General features: G+C 36.5%; 2 protein-coding genes across 2 annotated transcripts in view; one reads left to right on the plus strand and one right to left on the minus strand.

Annotated features, from left to right (window-relative positions):
- LOC145663792 (uncharacterized) overlaps positions 1–696 on the plus strand; it is a 59,535-nt gene extending 58,839 nt beyond the window's left edge. Inside the window, exon 6 of the mRNA XM_081729883.1 lies at positions 467–696. Coding sequence (XP_081586009.1) covers positions 467–576 — 110 coding nt within the window. The 3' untranslated portion in view covers positions 577–696. The remainder of the gene's footprint in view (positions 1–466) is intronic.
- Positions 697–1,159: 463 nt separating this feature from the next.
- The window catches only part of LOC145665510 (uncharacterized), a 32,819-nt gene continuing 8,280 nt past the window's right edge, over positions 1,160–25,698 (minus strand). Inside the window, exons 2-6 of the mRNA XM_081732816.1 lie at positions 18,488–18,634; positions 11,209–11,299; positions 7,196–7,281; positions 3,368–3,518; positions 1,160–1,475 (exon numbers count right to left, since the gene is read on the minus strand). Coding sequence (XP_081588942.1) covers positions 1,303–1,475; positions 3,368–3,518; positions 7,196–7,281; positions 11,209–11,299; positions 18,488–18,634 — 648 coding nt within the window. The 3' untranslated portion in view covers positions 1,160–1,302. The remainder of the gene's footprint in view (positions 1,476–3,367; positions 3,519–7,195; positions 7,282–11,208; positions 11,300–18,487; positions 18,635–25,698) is intronic.

Raw genomic sequence — 25,698 nt, forward strand, 5'->3', positions numbered from 1 at the left:
AAAATGGTGTCCCACTAGGCAGTGTTCTGAGTGTCGTATTCTTTGCTGTCGTTGTCAACGCTGCTGAACGGGACGTTAAACTCAAATGCTTCGTCAGATATAGGCGAATTTCTATGACCAGTCTGCCAAGTATTTATTCTAAAAACAATCCTCTTCACTCAGTCAGTCACGCTCTTAATATTTCATAGTTAGGCTGCTAATAGTTGTCGCTAGAGTGTAGGCAATTTCCAGAGAGTCACGCTCTTAATATTTCATAGTTAGGGTGCTAATAGTTGTCGCTAGAGTGTAGGCAATTTCCAGGGGAGCCGACCAATAATACATAAATAATAAAAGAAAAATAGTATCAACTAGGCTGTTGTCTTCTGTCAATCACAGTTCATTCGTTATAGTAAGTACACCTAGGTATATTGCTCGGATACAATTACATAATTATATATTGCTCAGACATTTGTTTTGTTTTTTTCAGTTCCATACCTGTACTTTATTTACATCGTGTTCATTTTTAAGTGGAGGCTGTCAGAAGAAATTAGACGAGACTGGGAAAGACCAAAGGCATGCGGTGCCTGGCTCAAATAATAGTTCAGAAATCAAGCAAAAAGTTAAAAATCGACGAGATTATATAAATTAGTTGTAATTATAAGATTATTTTATATGTAATATAATTATTACATAGTAATAAGATTGTTCTTTTTATTTAGAATTTATTATTATTGTTATTTGAGTTTAATCTGCAATACTGAATTTAAAATTCCAAACAGGAGCGGTGATTCATGGTAGAGCGCTGGCCTCTGCTTACCCCAGCTGGCACCAAGAGGGCTTTGTGGTGGACGCTGTGTGCCAAGTGAACACCGCCTGTGGAGGTTTCCTCGCAGTTTTCTCAGTTTCTCCCATTTTCTTCCTTTCACCTTTGGTGCGTGGGATCAGTTGTTCGATTCTCGCCCAAGTAAGTTTGTGGTGGAAAACACCGTTTTCATGAGTTTTCTCAGAGTACTCCCACATTCGCATTCCACCATTTCTTCTATCATTACTGACTTGTCTTAATGATTGTCTTCTTTAAGCTAAAGGGCACTATATAGATCATTTCGAATAAAACTACGTGGTTCATAATTTTGCAACGCCTTTGTCATGTGACGTGAAATTTTCTAAAGAATTGTAAGAGTTTATCATTAAAACAAAATACGTTTTATTTAATACATGATTCATTAGAAAAACAGTTTGGGCTTAGTTACAAAGTCACACACATATACTCCATAAATTTGAAAGATTTTTCTTTAGAACTAAAAAAAAATTCATAAATATGGCCTATACTATTATATCATCTTCGACGTGAATGCAGCCTCGTCCACTAGCAAAACATGAGAAAGGGAAAGGAAAATACCAATCTTCTATGGACAGCTTCATTTGTTCCGGTGTAGTCATATAACGAAGTAAATTGTAGTAAGTCAAAACGCACAGCCACATGTAAACATACGTACCTGGAAAATAAACTACTTACATGTATATTCATATTGTTTTTCCTATTTTTTAACACACAAGTTTTTACCTACAATCATGTTTCAAAAAGTATCCGACCATGGTCCTAGAAAAAATAAAAACATGCACCTGGCATTTTCTTCGTCCTAATTTTCCCGGGTATTTTGCAATTTATGAATTTCGACTTATAACTGTGTGTGGAAGTTTGTAATACTCTGCTTATTGACAATTATATTCAGTAAAGGTAACAACTGAATATGAAATATAAGGGGCGATCAACTGAAACCCGTTCAGTGGTCACAATTCATGAAATAAATTTTACTTCGAGCGAAAACTTGTACAATATCTAGAGGCATCTATGGTTAGCGTGCAGTAAAAATATTGTTCAAATAAAGTTACCATGAGCGTTGAGACACTTGTTCCACTGTGTCACAAACTTACAAATGCCGTCCATGTAAAATTTGGACGGCTGACTATCAAACCAATTACGCACAGCGCCCTGAACCTCAGCGTTAGACTAAAATCTCTGACCTTTCAATGCCTTCTTTAGAGGCCCAAAGATGTGAAAGTCACAAGGTGAAAGGTCAGGGCTGTAGGGCGGGTGTAGCAACATTTCCCATTTGAATCGTTGAAACAAATCCTGCACTTGGTTTCACCAGGACGGGGTTAATCAGTGGTTTGTTCACGCCCCTTCCGAAACATTCTGGCCCAGTCCACCACTGTTGTTTTTGGAGACGCATGTATCACCATACACGTCTTTCATACGCCGGAACACTTCAGCTGGTTGACAACCTTCGGCACTCGGAAACTGGATGACGGTACGCTGGTCCTGTTTGGACGGATTGGGGATCTTGAACGCAATCTTTCACTCGTTATACCTGCAAAACGGAAACACATTCCTACACCCAACACACAGGGACATTAGCCATTATACACTATTAAACAAACAATATCCTCCTACACACTATACCAATAATACATGGAACGAACAGGTTTCAGTTCATCGCCCCTTATATATTAGATGAGGTAATGCAATAATTGCAACGTATTATAAAGGTACCCTGGCCGTAAGTTGCAATTAGTAATAACAATGTGAATATATGTAAATGGTTGAAAGTAACTGTGTTGAAACTGTTGAGAACTATGAACACTGAATAAAGTACGAGGACATTTCCAAAAGTTTCCAACCTGAACTGAAATAATATGTCACTACTTATAGGCCGCTCAAGACATATAGTGCCATCTATGGAAGAAATAATGTATCAGTTTCAACTGTCTAGATGCGTCAGTTCGTTGGAGGGAGTTGTTACATGCGCTGGCATTACATCCCCATTTTCTGACAGAATATTAATATAAAACATATACAACGTAATTCAAGAGAAAATATTAAATTAGCCCTTGTAACGGTCTATTTCCTATCCGTTTTGATTTAATTCCACTATCTGGAGTCACACACTTCATTCGCACTCTATTTCTGTACATCTATGTCGGACCCAAGGGCGCCGATCCTGGAGGAGGCGGTAGGCCCCCCAGAGCTCATGTACCCCCCTGTATTCTTATGAATATGTATTTTTTCTTGTTATATGTATTATATGTATATTTTTATGAATGCCCTCCCAAGTTACAGAGAAATCGGCGCCCTTGGTCGGACCGTTGCGTAGCAGGAGAGAATTGCACACTATTTATGTCCATTGACCTCTGTTTCACAATATAGAATGTTATCATATACAACAACTATATTGAAGTTTAAACAAGAACTTCGATAACGCGTATTAGGTGGAAAGTCATATTTTCATTCATGTATTCTATATCAAATCTCTTCCGTATACTGCGAAGTATTATGCAAAACTATTTTCAGCTTCCTACATATGCTTATAAAGAATGGGTTACTTACAAAGCGTAATCATTCCTAAGGTGAATACGAGTCCTGCCCTCGTTTTGTTAGCCTTCCCCAATTTAAAAGTTGTTGTCACAATAGACAAGTATTCACTGGCCATTCTAGTACAAGCAGTGAGTAGCCATGGAAGCATCATATCTGGTGTGTTCTGCAAACAGTAAATATAGCATTAGCCAGTATAAATTATTATCACATTTAAATGTTTAATTCTAATCGCTAGAGTCTTTGTATAGATCTATTATACTAGGAGCGTTCAAATCAAGCCGGGACTTCCTTTGACAGGTTCAAAATTAAACCTCACAGTTGAAATCGTGTATACAGTAGCAACTCGCATCTTTGTCCTACGCGGTACTCATTTCGTAACGGTACTCATGTAATATTATGAACGTTTACACGGAACATCGTATGATGATGCACTTTCTAGCGAAGGAGGGCATAATACAAGCCGAAATTTACTGGAAACTTAAGTCAAAATACGGTGATAAGAAAATAGGACATTTGAGTGGTGATGTCCGTACATATCTCGCTGACAATCACAGTTATCGTCGTCGCGCCCCACAGTAGTTATTTCTGGGAATACTCAGTGTGTAGAACAACCTATCATTGACAATCGTCGTATACCCTTTCATGAAATTGCAAAATTGTGTAATCTCTCATTAGAAACAGTAAACACAATAATTCATGACCATTTGCTGTTCTGCTCTTGACTGCAGAGAGAAGTTGAAACCTGCTTGCTCTACGCTGAATCCAAGGATAGCTATGACAAGAAAGACCAGTATTCCTCGTGATTGGACTCCTAAGATATTTACTCGGAAGTCAACAGTTTCAAGTGATGACAAAATTAAGTTGGTTGTTTTAAAATGGTTCAGATGTACTGACACATCTTTTTATGTTGAAGCTTTACAGACGTTTGTTAAACACTGAGATAAATGTATAACTGCAGCAGGAGATTATGTTGAAAACTAAATACAGTTGAAATTTGATCTTCTAGTAAAACAATAGGTTCCGTATTAACTTGAACGCTCCTTATGCATATTATGAAGATACATTTTGTAGTCCTACTAGTACATTTTTGTACGTATCTTGTAGATACTTTACTGCTTTCCATACTTAGCCTAATGTATTGTGATTGGATACAGATTTATTTTATCAGGTGCGTTTCTAGACTTTCAAACTGTGTTATGGGTAAGTATAAAAAGTCTTGCAGAATGACTTCACTCTCTGTCTGTTGACAGGTATCAGAGTAAAAACGGCCAGAAATAGCAAGAAACGATTTCTTGGTATGGATTCAGTGACACAAGTAGCAAGAAATGATTTCTTGGTATAGATTCAGTGACACGAGTAGCAAGAAATGATTTCTTGGTATGGATTCAGTGACACAAGTAGCAAGAAATGATTTCTTGGTATGAATTCAGTGACACAAGTAGCAAGAAATGATTTCTTGGTATGAATTCAGTGACACAAGTAGCAAAAAATGATTTCTTGGTATGGATTCAGTGACACGAGTAGCAAGAAATGATTTCTTGGGCTGAATTCAGTGACACAAGTAGCAAGAAATGATTTCTTGGTATGGATTCAGTGACACAAGAAGAAATTCCGTTTCCACCCTTATATTTCTACTTAAAGCAATAACAAATAAAAATCTATAACTTCTGTTTCAGTACTGAATCCTATAAAGCGTGAACTGTAAGAAATAGCGAGGAAGTTATATTGATATTATTTTAACGTCCCAAGAATATATTCTGTGTGCACAGTTATCCCTTTTCAAGGAATTTAGTTTACTGAAGCTCCTTCATATATGATATTTAGTTTTCTGTCTGTGTGTCTGTCCGTTCGGGAGAGTAAAATTCTCAAGAACTATCTTCTGGATCACCATCAATTTCAGCTAGGATGCAGAGGCTGAAAAGTTATGAACTGGGTTTGTTAACCGGAAGTGGTAGAAATCAACCATTTCCTGTTTTAAAGTTATTCATTGTACAACAAAAACGGTAATTAATAGCGGGAAGCGGTTTTCTGCAATCGATGAAGCGTCCCAAAAACATTTCATTTCCATCCTTAACTTTTTTCTTTACAAAATTGGGAAATGATAAAAATTCATTATAACTTCTGGGTTTAACATTGACCTACATAGTACAAACATAATCCGCCTTATGCAGAGTAGTTTGGACGTGTGATTAGCGCCATACTAAAGGCCTGACTACTGTAGGAAACATATGCTAATCGTACTCTTTAATATGGCACTAATCACGCGTCAAAACGACTCTGTATAAGGCCCAATAAGTATAGCGAGAAGTGGTATTTTTAGAATCGAGTTAACGTTCTGAGAAGACATAGGTACAATTTTCTGTCTTAACCTTTATACAAACCGGAAGTGGCAGAAATCAATCTCTTCTGTTTTTAACATTGAACACAATAGAGTACAAATGTAATAAATACAAGAACCGGCTTTTCTTTTTAGAATCAATTAAGCATCCCAAGAATATATTCCATCTCTATTCTAATCTATTTACGAGAAAAAGAAGTGGTAGAAATCGATTCACACTTCTGGTTTCAATAATTGAGAAAATATTGTGCCACAGAAACCAAACTCCTTCACTTTATTGTACATGTACATGTGTGAAATGGAGTTTTGAAAAATCTTTCAGTTTAACGTTTCACGATTATTTCCTTTAGGCTAACGGAGACGGGTGATTAAGGCAAATGAATGATGATGGAAGAATTTGTGGAATGAGAAAGTGGAAGCAAATGGAAGTACGAGTACTCCGAGAAAACCTATTGTTGTTGTTCTTACCTTCAGAAATGTAACTTTGTTCTTTCTTTCAGATATACCAAGTTCGGGTCTGCGAATATATCATAATTTGAATCGAACATTTCTTCCGATTCAAACTCATCGATGTAATTTCGTAACTCCTGAAATCGCATTCGAAGTCAGTGTTGATAAATGTATAATAATCTAAACCGAATATGTCTTCCGGTTGTATCTCGTGGATATAGTTTAGTAAATCCTGAAATCTCTACTCGAAGCCAGGACCTATGACTCGAATACTTCTTCGGTTCTAAATATGTGGATGTAAAGTATCATAATCTCAATCGAATATTTTATACCATTAGGCCTCATTAGAAGTAATTTACAATTTCCTGATACCACTTTTCGAGGCCCAGATCTACAACACTCATTCAACGGCATGACGCGAATCTATGTGCCTACCTTCTACGAGATTCACATTAATGAACCACAAAAATTCATTCAAGAATGATTATGTTTTAAATACGCTGATACCACAGTACAAAATGCTTTTATTAATTATCTGTAATGTGAAACATGTGGTTCACAAGTCCACATTCAATGAAACAGACATTCACATGAGTTACTAACCAATGACCTTTTTTTGTAACAGCATTTGCAAAAATTGCGGAACATAACGCAACACAAAACAAGTAAAAATTAATTATAACTACTATGCCTATAGGAAACTAAATACTTCGACTAACGTTTGTTTCCTGCAGTAGTCAGGCCTCTAGTGTGACACTAATCATACGTCAAAGCGACTCTGCATAAGGCCTATAAAGTCTAAAACTCAGATTTTGCGTTGCGTTGCGTTGGCGCAAACTGTTACGGAATAAGCCCCCAGGATTGATTGTTTCCTGTAGATTTTGATATGTAGCATACGAGACAACATTATTTATAGCTGCAAATGCAACCGATAACAATAAAAATATTTTATTTCTCGTCTTACAGAGAGGTGTCTTGTTTTCAGGGGTAGATCGTAAATGTTCTTTTTACATTAAAGAAATATTAACTACACTTTAACTAATAATACTTACCATAAAAACACCACAAACTAAAAGAAGAGATGAAGCTAGATTTAGCGCTGCTGCTACGTTAGTTACACGAAAAAGGTAGGAGGGCGCTGAGGAAGAGAAAAATATTTTAATTTTTCTACCGACTTGAAAATGTAGCATCACTATATGAGATAATTTATGTTACTAGTAATTTATCTTAATATCATTTGTAAGAGACAGTCATAGATTTGTAACTTGTAACTCAGACTTATAACTTGAAAAAAGAGTAGCTCGAGCCAGAGTATGGCCCTGTAATTCAAGTCTTTTGCAGGCGAAGTAGTGCGGTGGGGTACAGCCTGAATTATGAGGATTGTTTTTGCATTATGGTCTGTGTACCCGTCAACCCCCGGTTATGGTTCGAAGCCCATATTAACTACTAAATTCTGTCATTCATGACCTTAGTATTACACATAACACAAAATTTCAAGCTCAAACATGAATTTGGTTAAAAGATACTTGGTTTGTTTGTATATTATGTAAACTTACTCTTCTTTTTCCACAAAGAACATTTAAAATGGTAGTTTTTAATAATACATAACTATTTAAGTAACTATTTTTTTTTTAACATTTTGCTCTCAATCATGTTTCTGCAATATCTTTGTGTAATTTTCAGAATCATAACATCTTTAAAATTTAAAATATGGTGTATTCAGTGCACAAGGGAATCAAGTCTAATTTTGGTCATATTGGACCTATTTCATCTGTAAAATCGCTTCTTTCAGATATTAAAACTTTCATGTCGAGACACAATTATCGTAGTAACTGTTACAGTGTAGCGTTCATCTCTATTGCGTGGGATCCCTGGCTCGATTCCAGCTCTCGCCCAGTAAACTTTGTGGTGGAGAAACGTCGTGTACGTGGGTTTTCTCGAGATTCTATCGTTTCCTCCAACTTTCTTCATTTCATTCATTTCTCATCATTACCATTTGCTTTAGCCTAGTCGGCAGACCCATGGGACTTAAAAAAATTTCATTCGATTGTAAGTGGGCCGTACAAATTGTATGCTTCTTTTCTACAAATTTTATAATTGAACTATTTCTCCAACTTTGTGTTCTGCACGTCCCATATATAACATCCTTAATTTTGATAAATAGACAGTCGAGAAACAGTCGCACTCACTGTCAGAAGCGAGTATTAATACTGCTATAAAAGCGTGCATTATTAATATTCGCTTCTGACCAAGGATGTTATAAAATAGAGGATCTGCCCATACGTATCTTCGTAATATGAACTCAATGAAGCCCAAAACAAAAAAAAAGAGCATCGTCTTAGCCGGCATGTCTGATTGGCTACTCTCGTTTCCGCCATGATTGTTGGCTCGAAACAGTGCAATCTTAGTGGCGCGGAGTGGGCAGAGTAGGTGTGGCGAAACTGTGACGTATGGCTTCACGATTTTGTTGTATGACCAGATCCTCTATTTTAAAACATCCTTGCTTCTGACAGTAAATAATTCTCTTTTTTTTGGGGGGGGGGTGTGGTACGGTAGTACTGCAATTGACCCTTCAGTATTAGCCCTTGTGCTGATACTTTCTGCATTCATAGATGCATTCAATTTTTTGTTTTGTTTTATTCTTACAGAATCTGTCAGCTTTTCTCCTAATTATTCTATCTAATCTGATGGTTTCCACTATAGTTTAGTTGCTAATCCCAGTGTTCTATAACAATATAGAGCAAGCCATCTGGCCCATATATAATGTAATTGAATGATATTGTGTGTGTACTTTTTTCCGTCCTAAATTATTATATTGCGATTTTCCATCCCCAATTCTGCTGTCGAGATACAAAAGCAATCAATGATCTTAACAAAATATAAAAGGAGTTTCTTAGAGGACAGAAAGTGGCGCAACAATAGGAAACACCATGGGCTATAGACAACTGTAGACGTTGGCCCTATGCTATAACTGGTCGCTTTACCGATCATTTGCCAACCAACTGAATTGTAACGTTAGCCCTAAGTTGTAATTGGCTGTTTTACAGAGCATTTTCTAAAAAACTCAATTGCCGATGTTGGTCCTACGTTGTAATTAGCTGCTTTGTCAAGTGTTTGCCAACAAACTCAAGTGTTAACGTTGGCCATAATTTGTAATTGGCAGCTTTGCCGAGCATTTGCCAAACAACTCAATTGTCAATCTTGGCTCTACGTTGTGATTGGCTGCTTTGTCGAACATATGCGAAACAACTCAATTATTGACATTGGCCCTACGTTGAAATTGGTAGCTTTGAAGATCATTTCCCAACCAACGCAGTTGCCAACGTAGCCCCTACAAAAGAAACAACATTGCGATTGACAGCACGATGTCAAAATAATTGAAAAAATGACGGCAAATTGTCGGAGTGGTTGGCGAATATACATTTTAAACCATGTTGCCCCAACGTACTTGTTCATATGGTTTGGATTCTACGCTAAGCTATAGATCCACGTCTCATATAGCCTCACTGCTGTAAGAGACGCTAAACTAAAAATGAAATCAAACCGACGTGTTCCTTTAGTTTAACGTTCCAAAATTTGTGCATCGAGACTAAGGGAGACGGTGATGATGAGATAGATGATAATGATGAAATGGAGAAAGTAAGATTAAACAAGAACCTGGAAAAAACCTACGCACGCGGTATTTGTCTAGCACAAAGCCACTTGGAGGGAGATGAGATAGAACCAAGGACCCCATGCACCCCAGGTGAGCGCTCTACCTCTCAGCCAGCGAAAGTCTCCAACCTACCTTTTGTTATGCGATCTACATCTCTCCTTCATAGTTCTAACTATGATGAAAATATTCTTGAGAAGTCGCGTAGGGTTCTACCCAACTTATTGATAGGATAATTGTTGTGTCCTTAAATCTTGCTTAAATAATTAAATAGTGCAAGATTACTTCCATAGTGTCCTATTTATTTCTCTGATATATGGAGTAGATCCCGTTTTGCCCAACACTCCCTAACCAACATTAAAACCACAAAATAACAGTTAACTGCTTGATCTAATCTTACACCTACCGTCACTGCACCGAAATTTCCACTGCATTCGGTTCAACACATTACACTGTAATATTCATAGTTTTCGATTCGTCTCGCTTCACTAAACGTACACTTAGTTCAACGTTAATGAATATTCGCTCTCGCACAATGGGGATTTGAGACGAACTAACAATGTGTGCGTGGATTTTCTCTGGATTCTCCCGTTTCCTCCCACTTTTGTCATTCCACAATTATCATTCATCTCGTCATCATCGTGTTCTCAGCCTCGGTGCATAATTGTGGAACGTAAAACTAAAAAAAGAAAGAGTTAATGGGTACTCAAACACCGTTTTAACAAGAAAGATAAAGCTCATGCCAAGTGAACTTTGTGATGGACAAAAACCGTCTGCTTGGGTTTTCTCGGAGTTCTCCCGTTCCCTCCCACTTTCTTTATTCCATCATTTCATTCATTTCTCATCATTACCGTCTTCTTTAGCCTAGTCGGCATACGCGTGGGACGTAAAACTTAAAAGGTTTCATTTCAAGAACGATAGAAATTTTGTTCAGTTTTTCAATTCCTCAGAAAAGTGAATAAAAGAAGAAGTTCACTAACTAAATTTGGACCTTAAGATCTATTTTTTAACTGAACATAAGAAGAAGAAGAAGAAAGACAGAGGAAAGTATTCTCCCTCTCACACATTTAACTGCATTTTCACTTCAATTTACCTAATGACAATGATAAACAACTGAATTAGCAAATTCTTTTTTTTTTTTTTTTTTTTAGGACAGGATGTGTCCAATTATTTCCTGAGCACTACTTTTAAAAAATCATTTTTGTAATTGCGATTTCACAACCATGCTGATCACTAGTCTCCATAGGGCCTACCAAGTGTGTTTGTAGGGAAGAAGCAAGAATATTGACTTTCTTTTGTTTTTAAGTTAAAATGACTGACTTCCTTTTATCTTTATTTCAATTCCAAAATAAAACTGCTGCAAGGTAATGAATTAACTAAAATATACATAGAAGTGCAAAATGTGACACTTACCAAGTGGTTTGACAGAAGTTTCATCAAGCCAGCTTACGGGTTTATCTGATGAATGCATCGCTTCACGTATTACGTCAACGAAACTAAGCGTCTGAAATTATTAATTTTTAAAGACAAATTAATATGGAAATATGTTAACTATAAGTTATAAACACTGAAAATTCGTCTATATGATTATATAAAACCGTATCTGGCGGGATATGCAACAGAGTTGCTAACGCAATATCCAGACATTACACTAGGTCAGTGGTTCCCAACCTGGAGGACGTGAGGAGCGAGCACGGGGGGAGGCAAGCTACACATACAAATTAACTGTGAAGTTATAAATAAAGCACCACGGTATTGATCACTAGACTTTAGCTATAGCAAACTTGACAGATACTACATGTATGACATTTTGGGCGTTATGCAGAGTCGTTTTGACGTCTGATTAACACCATGCTACGGGGTTACTAACGAATAGTTATCAAAATTGTATTCCGAGTCTCTGATTAGGACGTAGTATTGGACTAAGTTAATCACATGTGACTAATTAAACTAGAGCAGAGACTAATCTTCTACCCACGGTTTAGCGTGCGATACAACATTTCGTATTTCGTAATTCATGTATTTTCATAAACAGACTACGCATGCGCTCATCTACTTTTCCGTAGTTCCACATTTATTTTACTCACCGATGCATTGGGGTTCTATAAGTTAATCATACCCAAATCATCATTTTAGTTGCACTCAAAGTAGACTCTGAATACCAAAAAGTGCACCTTCCTTAGTAAAGATTTAGTATGCTTACTAACTAGTCTGTGACTAACCTTCGATTAACGAATTGTCTCTGAATACGGCCCTTTGTGTTTGTCGGGAGTATTAGGGTGCACGTAGATTACGCAAGTTTTATGTAGGGCCACGCCAGATAAGGTTGGAAACCACTGTGCTAATAGAAGGCCGAACTAAGTTTTGAAACATTTTTCTCAAACTGAAACGTTTGGTCTATGTCTATGTACTTAATCTATAAATACACTGTCTCTTTTCAATGTTCCGCCTTTTTTTATTTGTTTCTTTTTTTTTTTTTGACTCCTTTGCAGTGAATGGATTAGGATTAGGCATTAGGGATTAGTATTAGATAGAAACATGTGTCAATTTGTATACGCACGTCATAGTTACTTGCTGAATTTTCGTATCGCTGGCATTAGTGAATCACCTACCACGCAGATGCTTCTTCAAAATCCGAAGACTATTCCAATCAGGAACGATCATTGGCATCAGTAGCACATAAACTTTGGAGGGGACAGACTATCGAGGAATGGAGTGTATGGAATACCCCCAGTCCGGTGGCCCTCATCCGGAAACTAATTTTAAAAAATAGTCTTCGTACTTTACATTTTGAAGCATTACTTAAAAAGCTAACAAAAACTTTTAAATGTTGTGTTTTATTTTTATCTTTAATGTTTAATAGTCTAGTGTTTTGGAAAACGTGGTACTAAAAACAACATACACACTTTACCGTTTGTATATTTAAACAGTAAAATTCAATTTTACAATTTTACCTTGTTTTACAATTTTACTTAAACTTAGGTGATACCAAATGCATGTGAAAAACAAAAAAAAATAATGAAAGGTAGTGTGAAGTGAATACCCAGAAACAATAAAGTTTTGAAAACAGGTTTTAGGCCAACAACCCTACAACTAATGTAAATGAGGTTCAACAATTAGAGGTATAGGGTTTAGTGGGATTGGGGAAGGAAGGAAGCGGGCTGGGACCTATAAGGCAGGTTCCACCCCGGCATGTGCCTGGTGTGAATGAGGAAAACCTCATTTAGGATGGCTAGCCTAAAAAAGCATTGCACAGTTTTTCGACTGAGTGCCCCTCACCGGGAATCGAACCCGGGACCGAAGGCTCAACGATATATAGTTAGAAGATTGATTTTTTTGTATGCTAAACTAAACTCACTTTGCGGCTCGCTACCTGAACAAAAACAGTTTATTACTTTACAGTTTGCTTCACCTTCACCTTCATAGGACCAAAAACTGGCTGTCTTTTTTCACAATTGAAAACAAACTTTTGTGCTACCTTTTTCATATCCATTTTGTCTAACATTGTTTTGTGAACGTAGCTAACTGCTATATTGTTGAGCCTGTTTTGGGTCCAAGTTGACCTAAGATACTTGAAATATTGGGGTGGGTGGGACGAAAACCGTTTTACAAATATTGGAGGGACACGTCCCCAGTGGAATTGACGCCCGTGGTGACGATATGTTTCCATCCTTAGCCAAGCAACTTGTTGCTTCTCACTCACACCTGTCCTGCCATCCAATTAATTACACCAAACTTACAGATGTCTCCATAACATGATATTAGCACCGTACACCCTAACAAGTTGACGAAGAATTTCTGTTTTTAAGGTTCCGTGGTCCCCGCAGGCAGGGTTGGGTAATTACACGTAAAAAAAAGTTTTCTACGTGACGCGTAAAATACTCGTAAAAAACGCGTAATTTACGTAAAATACGTAAAGTACGTAAAAAATTAGAAACAGGTTTACAAATTAAAAGAAGACGTTCTACGTGCTGAGCTTTAAAAAATTTCTTCCTAAAATTGTATGGAATCTAGCTAGATTTTGCAAAACTTAATCCGTAAGCATGAACTGGGAATTTTGTATTGGCTTTGTAAAGTAGCATTGTATAATACGGTTTGCACGCGTGACTATTCAAAACCCATTTCATCATGTTTCATGTTTTAAATCCTATGTAATCGAGAAAAGTTTTATGCCAGAGAAGCCATGGGAGAAACTATTGTGCAATACAACAACAATGTTAAGCTTTCGTGGTCTCCATTTGTGACGACTTTCTGCAATGTCTAAGAAAAGCATCACGAACAAGTAGAGGAGTTTCTGTTGGAAAACCTCGGCCCTTCAGGAATAACTAGCTACCAGCAATATCGGCTAAAATGTGGAAAATTTGAAAAACTTATGAAGAAGGGAATTACAGCACCACGCACATTCTGGTATTTCGCTACTCGGCAACATAAGTAGGTGTCGAAATTTGCTGTAAAGTTACTGAACATCCTAGCATCTTCAGCGCAAATTGAAAGACTTTTCTCAAATTGGTCCTTTGTCCATAACGTCACAAGGAACCGGCTTAGCTGCGAACGTTCGAAGAAACTACTTCAAATATACTAGACCCTCAAATTACAAGACCACTCAAATTATAAATATTAGTTTGATTAAGAGTATTGTGTTCGAATTTTACTAAACTATAATGGAAATGGCATGTAACACTTTTTTAGAATTAAATAATGGCTAAGTTTTAAATGAAATGATATACTCAGTGTTATTGGAACCAAGTGAATTATATTCAGTATTCGAACTAGGAAGAAAAACAAATTGTCTCTTTTCAAAAACAACGAAGAAACAATTAGTTCAATATTCTGTTGAGTATTTTCTTCAGTTTTGTCTATTTATTATGAGCATGAAAAATTTCTACATTAAAAATTCAAATGATAGTCAAGTGCTAAGGGAAGTAATATATGTAGTGTTGTTGCACTTGGAAGAAAAGAGCAAAATAAATGAGTTCATTCCGAAAAATGTAATATAATGTTCTGTTGGGTGATTTTATATTTTTTCAGTTGTGTGTGTTTAAAATGAGAATCTAATAGCTTTTACATCGAAAATTCAATATGTCCCAGTGCTAAATGAAGTGGTATATATAGTATCGTTGGGAAGTGGAAGAAAACAAATCAGTTTGTTCTAAAATTTCAATATTCTGTTCACTATTTTTCGTATCACTTCTGTGTGTATGTGTGTGTTAGTGTGTAATATGAAGGTGAAATGAGCCTAACAGTCAATCTCTTTCTTTTCTAATAGAGGTTTCAAAGTATACTGAAATGTTTCGAGTTTTAAAGCTGCAAAGGTATAACAATAAGTTGTTATAATCAAAAGGTTACTTGATACTTTCAAACATATCCGAACCAACACATATTTTTAATTTGTGTGCTTATATGTTGGGTGGTTGTGCTTGTGTGTGCGCTAATAGGTGGAAAGTAGTAGTGGGCCGGCGAGGGGCTATCCAAAATTATCTTTTATTACTATGATTTGGCATGAAATTATTACTTTTAAATATAATGTTTAGAAGATAATAATGTTTTAATACTTAAATAAGAAAACTATGCTTACAATATTACTATTCAAAATTATCTTAGTTTTAATGAAATAAATATAGTTTTCTACGTCTGCGTAAAAAACTGGTTTTCTACATGACGTATATTACTAGTAAATTACGCGTAATTTATGTAAAATACGTAACAAGTAAATTACCTTGCCAACCCTGCCCGCAGGTACTTCCCAATTTTCGACGTCGTGAGGCAAAACTGGGGAGTCATGTGAATAAAAGACGTAACGGCCACTAAATTTAGGAAGCTCCTGATAAGTCTGTTAGAGACAGAGACCGCATGCTCGTCGAGAGGCTGGATGTAGTTCAGTCGGTCACTAACAGATGGCGCTCGAGCGGCCCAGGCCCACAAGGGGCTGTTACGCCATGTGTCTTGATTTGTGGTTTGGTTTTAAGATTCCGTTTAGGCGCAAATATATCATCACACTATACCGTTCTACGTTTGATTACGTTTCTATGTACATTTCTGTTTAAAATTGTACCGTAGTCCATAAGTTAAATCACATTTAAGAATAACATTAGGTATATTCGCAAAAAAATTCATTTATCATATATGACGTAGAATAGGGGCGTTCAGAGCACAAGGAAATTAAGTCCAATCATCTAAGTTGTGAGGAAATGAGACAAAGTTTGTACGGTATACTTCAATACATGGAAAAGTTATACTTTTTTTTTAACATTATAATAATTATTTTCATTATCTGGACCAGTGGGGGATCTAGTCTGGGGCAGGGGGGGCTAGGGCCCCCAGCTCTTCAGTGGCAAAAATAATGGAAGCTATTATTTGTATATTTTTGAAAGTTTATAGTAAACTCATGATATACTTATCATAGTGTGAGTCTTGGCTGCCTCCTTCCAGTGTTTACTTTCTAGATCCACCACTGATCTGGACATGATTTTGTTAAGCTTTGAAAAAAGCTTCAGCTACAGATCTTAGAGATGAAGTTTGTCCAAAATGATTTTAAAAAGTAAACTTAATTATCTTGTGTACTGAACGTGCCAATTATGCTACTTCAAAGAAACAAGTTAAACAACATGGAAAATGCCTAACGGATACCAAAATTAGATATTAACACACAATAATTGTTGAAGGAAATATACGGTTTCTTAACTGTAAATTCATGCTTCCTACCAGCAAAAATTAAATCAATAAGTACAGAAATGAATTTGATGCTGAAACTTTTAATTTTATTCCGTAAAGAGTTGCTTGGACTTGATATCTAATGCACCATGTAAATACACTATATAGGGGAAACCGGGGTATTTCCGAACAGTGGGGTAATGCCGAACATCCAAGTTTACGCCTAAGGAAACTTATTAGAGAACAGACGATTTTGCTGTATGCTAGCGGAGGAACATGGATAATTGTAGCATAAATTTGGTGACAGTCAATTGAGTAGATTACCAGGAAGAAGATGTTTTGTTGTTTTTGTCAATTCATTTATAACGTTGATTCAACAATCTGGACAAGTTAACTTGGCTCTTATCTTATCTATATTGTTATAGATAAGACAATACATTCCCCTGTATTTGAGCATTAGTTCTTTGTAATCTTACTAGCCTGTATTGAGTCAATAATTAGTTTCAACTTTAACAATAAAATGGCGTCTCATTGGGAAATGCCAGACAGAATGTTTGCCATTACCCCGCGGTATTCGGGATTGATCCATGGTGTGAAATAAATTATCAGAATTTTTTTAAATAGTTCTTTTTTATTGAAAAGTAAGTAATAAGTTAATGAAATTGATTTGGGAAATAGATCATGCCTTGGTAATAAGCGTTATTAACTTTATTAATTAGAATAGTTTGTTATATTTAATATTTTAGGCCATTAGTAGCTTACTTCATTATTCTGCCTATTGCCAATATCCATATTTTAGATATCTGATGTTTTATCATATGCTGCAATTTTTTCTGTGTGTGATTCACAGAGTGTTTTACAAAGTTATTTAACCTAGTAACATCCATTAGCACTTAGTCAATTTTGTTCAGCCTCTTATTTAAAGTATTTTAATGTATTTCGATTCTTTCGTAAGGGAAAGTTTAAAGTAATTAGTACGTTCGGGATTACCCCGACCAATGGAACAATTCCGAAGATAGGTACATTTTTAAAACATTTCATTGATTTGTTGAAAAATGTTACTTTTGACTTCCTTCTGCACTTTAGTTAACAGGAAAAACTCCAAGCTTTCTATACACAAGAAATCTCAATTTTATCTATAAAAACAAAAGAGTTATTTATAATCAAAGCTTAAGTGTTCGTGAGTACCCCGGTCTCCCCTATATAGATATAGATGTAGATATAGACATAGATAACCTCTTCAGTGTCACTAGTAGAACAAAATAGTTTTCTCTTGTAAATTTTACATTTTCGTAATGCTTTCGCTCCATACATGCAAAGAGTAAGAAAATTTACTTTTTTTTTTTTTTTTTTTTTGCACAGAGTAGCGACAATCATATGTGGCATATAAGACACACATTGGAACTCCAACAATAAAAATGTGAGAAACGCTGTTCTCGTAGTGGTCTGTCTCCCTTGCCTCCCCACTACGTTCACCTGTGTGTATTACACACTTAATACATCTATGCAATTCAACAACAATATCCAAGACCTAAAACACGGTCATATGTTCATAGAATTCAAGTGAAGAGATTGAAAACATGAGCTATCTCTAGATTATGAATAATCATCTTTTGTAATGTTTAGTTTTATAGTGTCGCATACGACACATGAAACGAGAGGTCTCCATTTTCCTCCCACACAATAGAAGAGCAAAATAATCAATTGAGTATTTATTCTCAAAGCTTTAACAAAATAAATTAATATACATTTTTAAAAAATAACGTGTTAAAGAAAGAGAAGTACAATAGAATACTTATGTAATCGTGTCATTTTTCGGTTTCTGCGATATTTTCTTCCTTCCAAAAACACTACCTAGGGCCAACGGAAAGCGATCTTCAATTGTCAATCTTCTATCAAATACAGAGCCCGTGTCGTATGTGTCATGTTGTCGCTCTATTAGGACAAATAATACTAATTTTGTGTGTCGTATGCTAATTACTGTGGTTTGTTATTTCTTTTAAAGGAAAATCCATATATTTGGGATAAATAGATTACATACCAACTCGAAAAATCCAATAAATAGTATTCCAGTTCTAAGGCTGAACCCACAATACTGGCGACATATCTCTTTTACAGAATCATTGTATCTAGAAGATGAGCTTTTACCGGCCGTAGAAGCTGCAGCTGCGACACCTCCAATACCAGTCTGGAAAGAAATAATTCTATAGATTAATTTCTTAAATATTCAGTTAATATAGAAGCTTATTCCTGACATATATGAAAATCACTGAAATGCTTCACTGTAGTCTGCAGGCGTGAGCTGAAATATATGATTGCTTGTCTGTGACTGTCTCTACCAACACCTGGATTGAAGTACGTGCAGCAGTCTAACTGAAACGCTATTAAGAGGGCAGACTACTAAATATTTTTCAAAAGCTAACAATTTTTCTTTTGCCTGTTTTGCGTAAGTGAAAAGAGATAATGAAAGGTTTACCACAATAATAGATAATGTTATTCTACACCTGAAAATACGAATCGGAAGAATAATCAGTGTTGCCATCCATAGAAATGACAGTGTGGCCAAAATTTGAATTACCCAAAACTCTTGGTTAAGTCAGAGACTAGAGAAATAAACTCAACGGTAATTGATGACTTACAGATGGTGATCAGAAAAATGGAAACACCTGAACGATATTGCAACTTACCAGATTAATATGGTGTCGGGCCACCTTTTGCCTCCAGAACAGCCTTGATGCGACGTGGGATGGAGGCATAGAGGTCGTGAATGGTAGCAACTGGAATTTTACACCATTTCTCGTGCAGGACAGCGGCCAGTTCTGTGAGAGAGGATGGAGGTGGAAATCGTCGCCGGAGTCGTGTTTCCAAGACGGACCACAGATGTTCAATTATGTTGAGATCTGAAGATTGGGCGAGCCAGGGGAGGTGTTGAACTTCATCCCGATGTTCCTCAAACCACGCTGCAACAACGCCAGCTGTGTGAATGGGTGCATTATCATCCTGGAAAATGGCGTCATTGTCCGGGAACAATAATCCAGACCATAGGATGCAAGTGGTCTCCTAAAATTGCGACATAATCGTTGGCAGTGATTCGTCCGCTAAGTGTGACCACAGAACCCAATGAAAACCATGATATGGCGGCCCACAGCATCACCGAGCCGCCGCCATGTTTCACAGTTGGGCGAAGACACTGCAGATCATAAGCTTCTTTGGGCGTTCTCCACACATAAACACGGCTCGTGGTTGGGAATAGGGTGAAGGATGACTCATCCGACCATACCACACGTTTCCAGTCCTGAACGGTCCAAATTGCATGGTCGCGGCACCATTTGCGGCGTGCGAAAGCGTTATGGTCCCTGATAAGCGGTTTGGCCCGTGCAACACGACCCCGTAAGTTCATGTCATGTAATTCGCGGCGGATTGTGATTGTCGAAACAGGGTGGGGAAGGTGCTGATTGAGTTCCTCCGTCACTTGCTCCGCAGTGGCACGATGCGCTTTAATACCCGGCGTGACCTGTCACTCATGATTTTCTTCCGCCCACTGTTCCGCTTCCCCGATGTGGTTTTTCCGTGTGTTGTGTAGGCCGTCATCACCTTCGACATTGTCCCACGCGACACACCTAACACAGTAGTCACTGACGACACACTCACTGCACATAACCGCGCACCAACAATTTGCCCTCTTTGAAACTCTGAGAGGTCTCCCATTTTACACTACCTCCGTGTGCTGCAGCCACTGGACACTGCTGTTCCACTGCGCCTTACGTAGTATGGAGACCGACCTAACACACCACCACCAGTGGTCCAGCGCTGCGGGCGCCACGCCACCACTGCCAACCCATACATCTGATGTTAACTACTTTTTAAATAATAATTGTATTTATTTTATAATAACTTACATACATTTTTACAAAATAAATAAGCTATTACAAAATAAATACAAATAATATTTAAAAAGTAGTTAACAAGGAACACATATATCATGATAAGTCATCAATTACCGTTGAGTTTATTTTACTCTCTTTTTTTCTTATATCTGACTTAACCAAGATTTTTGGGTAATTCAAATTTTGGCCACACTGTCATTTCTATGGATGGCAACACTGATTCTTCCGATTCGCATTTTCAGGTGTAGAATAACATTATCTATTATTGTGATAAGTTATCTTTCATTATCTCTTTTCACTTACGCAAAACAGGCAAAAGAAAAATTGTTAGCTTTTGTCTTTTCGAGATAAAGTTCACCTATGACAAGCGTTTCGTGGACGTTTTGGGACAATGGTTTTACGGTCTGAAATATGTATTCATGACATAATCTGTTACACGCAACAAAGACGCGTGGAGAAACATTCATCCACAAAACACACCCTCAAGAAGAATGAATGATGCGCTGTGTTACATACGTATGTTGGATGGTTTGCCAAGATAGAAAACCCACTTGCACAAACGGAAATGGCCTTAAGGATAGATGCATCTGCAGCTAGTGTTTTTCCAAGGCTCCAATGCTACTGTAAATTCCCCCTCAACACATCACTGAAAGTAAAGACCAACTACTGCGTAAATGGCACTTATTAAGGGTGCTTCTGGGCTTAAGTCACAAGTCACAAGATAGCAGCACCTCTCGTTCTGGTGTTGCAGTTGCAGATCCAACAAAAAAATTATTTTAAACCTTTTTCATAATTCATGCACGAGAGGGTTAAGTTGGGATCAAGAGTACAGGAACAGCAGCAGAACCGGTATCGAAGGCCAGTGTAGGATAGGCAGAGGCAATGCATGAAGACAGTGCAGAGAACGAGTGCCCTATGAATACGTGATTCAGTGTTTGATGTGAGCACTGGCGGATCCACGGGGAGGGCGGAGGGAGCGACTGCCCCCTCCATTTTTTAATTTTTTTTTAATTCCAGCATTTATCATTGGGAAATATTAACATGATTTTTTCCCGACCGATCCAATCTGTGTAACCAGCATAGCAGATTCTAATCAAAATGTTGGTACTCAATAGTACTTAATACATACATATTTAAACAGTGAATATTTCTATTCCTAGTTTCTTGAGGCGGTCACCATAAGCCCCAAAGGAGCGAGAATATGATTCACTCCTTGGACGAACAGCTGTAGAAAGGAGGATAAGACAGCTCCCTCTTTAAATTAAAAATGTATATTTTAAAATTGTGTCCTAGAAAAAGGATATGGAAATGGAATTCGGGTCCCGAAACCTCAGTTATCTTTACCTCCAATAAAGATAAATATAGAATCTTCGGCGCTCCTTACCGAAAAGCTCTCTGAATCTCAGAAGGGACTTTTTGGTTGGTTGATTGACGTCTGTGAAGTTGTCCCGCCCACCTAATGAATTTTTCTTTTTCTTATATACATCGTTAGTTTATCGTTAGTTTACGTTAGTTTTGCTAAAACTATCGTTAGTTTTGCAAAAATAACGATTTTATTCGAGAAATAAATGGGCAGGCCAACTTCACGGTTCCCCGCCCACAAACGAATTTTAAAAGTTTTTCATATCACATCGTTAGTTTATCGTTAGTTTACGTTAGTTTTGCTAAAACTATCGTTAGTTTCGCAAAAATAACGATTTTATTTGAGAAATAAAGTTTCCCGCCAACTGTGAATTAGCCCGCCCATATTGAATTCTCATAAAATTCCAACTAATATCGTTAGTTTATCGTTAGTTTACGTTAGTTTAGCTAAAACTATCGTTAGTTTCGCAAAAATAACGATTTTATTCAAGAAATAAGGTTTCCCGCCAAATATGAATTAGCCCGCCCATATTGAATTCTCATAAAATTCCAACTCACATCGTTAGTTTATCGTTAGTTTACGTTAGTTTTGCTAAAACTATCGTTAGTTTTGCAAAATTAACGATTTTATTCGAGAAATAAATGGGCAGGCCAACTTCACGGTTCCCCGCCCACAAACGAATTTCAAAAGTTTTTCATATCACATCGTTAGTTTATCGTTAGTTTACGTTAGTTTTGCTAAAACTATCGTTAGTTTCGCAAAAATAACGATTTTATTTGAGAAATAAAGTTTCCCGCCAACCATGAATTAGCCCGCCCATATTGAATTCTCATAAAATTCCAACTAATATCGTTAGTTTATCGTTAGTTTACGTTAGTTTTGCTAAAACTATCGTTAGTTTCGCAAAAATAACGATTTTATTCAAGAAATAAAGTTTCCCGCCAAATGTGAATTAGCCCGCCCATATTGAATTCTCATAAAATTCCAACTCACATCGTCAGTTTATCGTTAGTTTACGTTAGTTTTACTAAAACTATTGTTAGTTTCGCAAAAATAACGATTTTATTCGAGAAATAAATGGGCAGGCCAACTTCACGGTTCCCCGCCCACAAACGAATTTCAAAAGTTTTTCATATCACATCGTTAGTTTATCGTTAGTTTACGTTAGTTTTGCTAAAACTATCGTTAGTTTCGCAAAAATAACGATTTTATTCGAGAAATAAAGTTTCCCGCCAACTGTGAATTAGCCCGCCCCCAACTCATATTGTTAGTTTATCGTTAGTTTACGTTAGTTTTGCTAAAACTATCGTTAGTTTCGCAAAAATAACGATTTTATTCAAGAAATAAAGTTTCCCGCCAAATGTGAATTAGCCCGCCCATATTGAATTCTCATAAAATTCCAACTCACATCGTTATTTTATCGTTAGTTTAAGTAAGTTTTACTAAAACTATCGTTACTTTTGCAAAAATAACGATTTTTTTTTCGAGAAATAAATGGGCAGGCCAACTTCACGGTTCCCCGCCCACAAACGAAATTCAAAAGTTTTTCAAATCACATCGTTAGTTTATCGTTAGTTTACGTTAGTTTTGCTAAAACTATCGTTAGTTTCGCAAAAATAACGATTTAATCGAGAAACAAAAGGTCCCGCCAAATGTAAACAATTACATAGCAGGCATACGCCTATCATGTTCCCTCAGGTACAGTACATGAGAATGTGTCCAGTATGTGAATTATATACTTCTTACGTATGCCTGTTATGCAAATGTGCTGTTAGGGTTTACATTTGGCGGGAACTTTTATTTGTCGAATAAAATCGTTATTTTTCGAAAACAAACGTTAATTTTAGCAAAACTAATGTAAACTAACGTTAAACTAACGATATGAGTAGGAAGTTTAAGGGAATTCAATATGGATTGGCTAATTCACAGTTGGAGGGAAAGTTTATTTCTCGAATAAAATCATTATTTTTGCGAAACTAACGATAGTTCTAGTAAAACTAACGTAAACTAACGATAAACTAACGATGTGATAGAAAAGAGTTTTGAAATTCATTTGCGGGTAGGGAACCGTGAAGTTGGCCTGCCCATTTATTTCTCAAATAAAATCGTTATTTTTGCAAAACTAACGATAGTTTTAGTAAAACTAACGTAAACTAACGATGTGATATGAAAAACTTTTGAAATTCGTTTGTGGACGGGAAACCGTGAAGTTGGCCTGCCCATTTATTTCTCGAATAAAATCGTTATTTTTGCGAAACTAACGATAGTTTTAGTAAAACTAACGTAAACTAACGATAAACTAACGATGTGACTTGGAATTTTATGGGAATTCAATATCGGCGGGCTAATTCACAGTTGGCGGGAAACTTTATTTCTCGAATAAAATCGTTATTTTTGCGAAACTAACGATAGTTTTAGCAAAACTAACGTAAACTAACGATAAGCTAACGATGTGATATGAAAAACTTTTGAAATTCGTTTGTGGGCGGGGAACCGTGAAGTTGGCCTGCCCATTTATTTCTCGAATAAAATCGTTAATTTTGCGAAACTAACGATAGTTTTAGTAAAACTAACGTAAACCAACGATGTGAGTTAGAATTTTATGAGAATTCAATATGGGCGGGCTAATTCACATTTGGCGGGAAACTTTATTTCTTGAATAAAATCGTTATTTTTGCGAAACTAACGATAGTTTTAGCAAAACTAACGTAAACTAACGATAAACTAACGATGTGACTTGGAATTTTATGAGAATTCAATATGGGCGGGCTAATTCACAGTTGGCGGGAAACTTTATTTCTTGAATAAAATCGTTATTTTTGCGAAACTAACGATAGTTTTAGCAAAACTAACGTAAACTAACGATAAACTAACGATGTGACTTGGAATTTTATGGGAATTCAATATGGGCGGGCTAATTCACAGTTGGCGGGAAACTTTATTTCTCGAATAAAATCGTTATTTTTGCGAAACTAACGATAGTTTTAGCAAAACTAACGTAAACTAACGATAAGCTAACGATGTGATATGAAAAACTTTTGAAATTCGTTTGTGGGCGGGGAACCGTGAAGTTGGCCTGCCCATTTATTTCTCGAATAAAATCGTTAATTTTGCGAAACTAACGATAGTTTTAGTAAAACTAACGTAAACCAACGATGTGAGTTAGAATTTTATGAGAATTCAATATGGGCGGGCTAATTCACATTTGGCGGGAAACTTTATTTCTTGAATAAAATCGTTATTTTTGCGAAACTAACGATAGTTTTAGCAAAACTAACGTAAACTAACGATAAACTAACGATGTGACTTGGAATTTTATGAGAATTCAATATGGGCGGGCTAATTCACAGTTGGCGGGAAACTTTATTTCTTGAATAAAATCGTTATTTTTGCGAAACTAACGATAGTTTTAGCAAAACTAACGTAAACTAACGATAAACTAACGATGTGACTTGGAATTTTATGAGAATTCAATATGGGCGGGCTAATTCACAGTTGGCGGGAAACTTTATTTCTCGAATAAAATCGTTATTTTTGCGAAACTAACGATAGTTTTAGCAAAACTAACGTAAACTAACGATAAACTAACGATGTGATATGAAAAACTTTTGAAATTCGTTTGTGGGCGGGGAACCGTGAAGTTGGCCTGCCCATTTATTTCTCGAATAAAATCGTTATTTTTGCGAAACTAACGATAGTTTTAGTAAAACTAACGTAAACTAACGATAAACTAACGATGTGACTTGGAATTTTATGAGAATTCAATATGGGCGGGCTAATTCACATTTGGCGGGAAACTTTATTTCTTGAATAAAATCGTTATTTTTGCGAAACTAACGATAGTTTTAGCAAAACTAACGTAAACTAACGATAAACTAACGATGTGACTTGGAATTTTATGAGAATTCAATATGGGCGGGCTAATTCATAGTTGGCGGGAAACTTTATTTCTCGAATAAAATCGTTATTTTTGCGAAACTAACGATAGTTTTAGCAAAACTA

The sequence above is a fragment of the Thermobia domestica genome, chromosome 11, assembly GCF_964235325.1.
Source record: "Thermobia domestica chromosome 11, izTheDome1.hap1.1, whole genome shotgun sequence".
Classification (NCBI taxonomy): Eukaryota; Metazoa; Arthropoda; class Insecta; order Zygentoma; family Lepismatidae; genus Thermobia; species Thermobia domestica.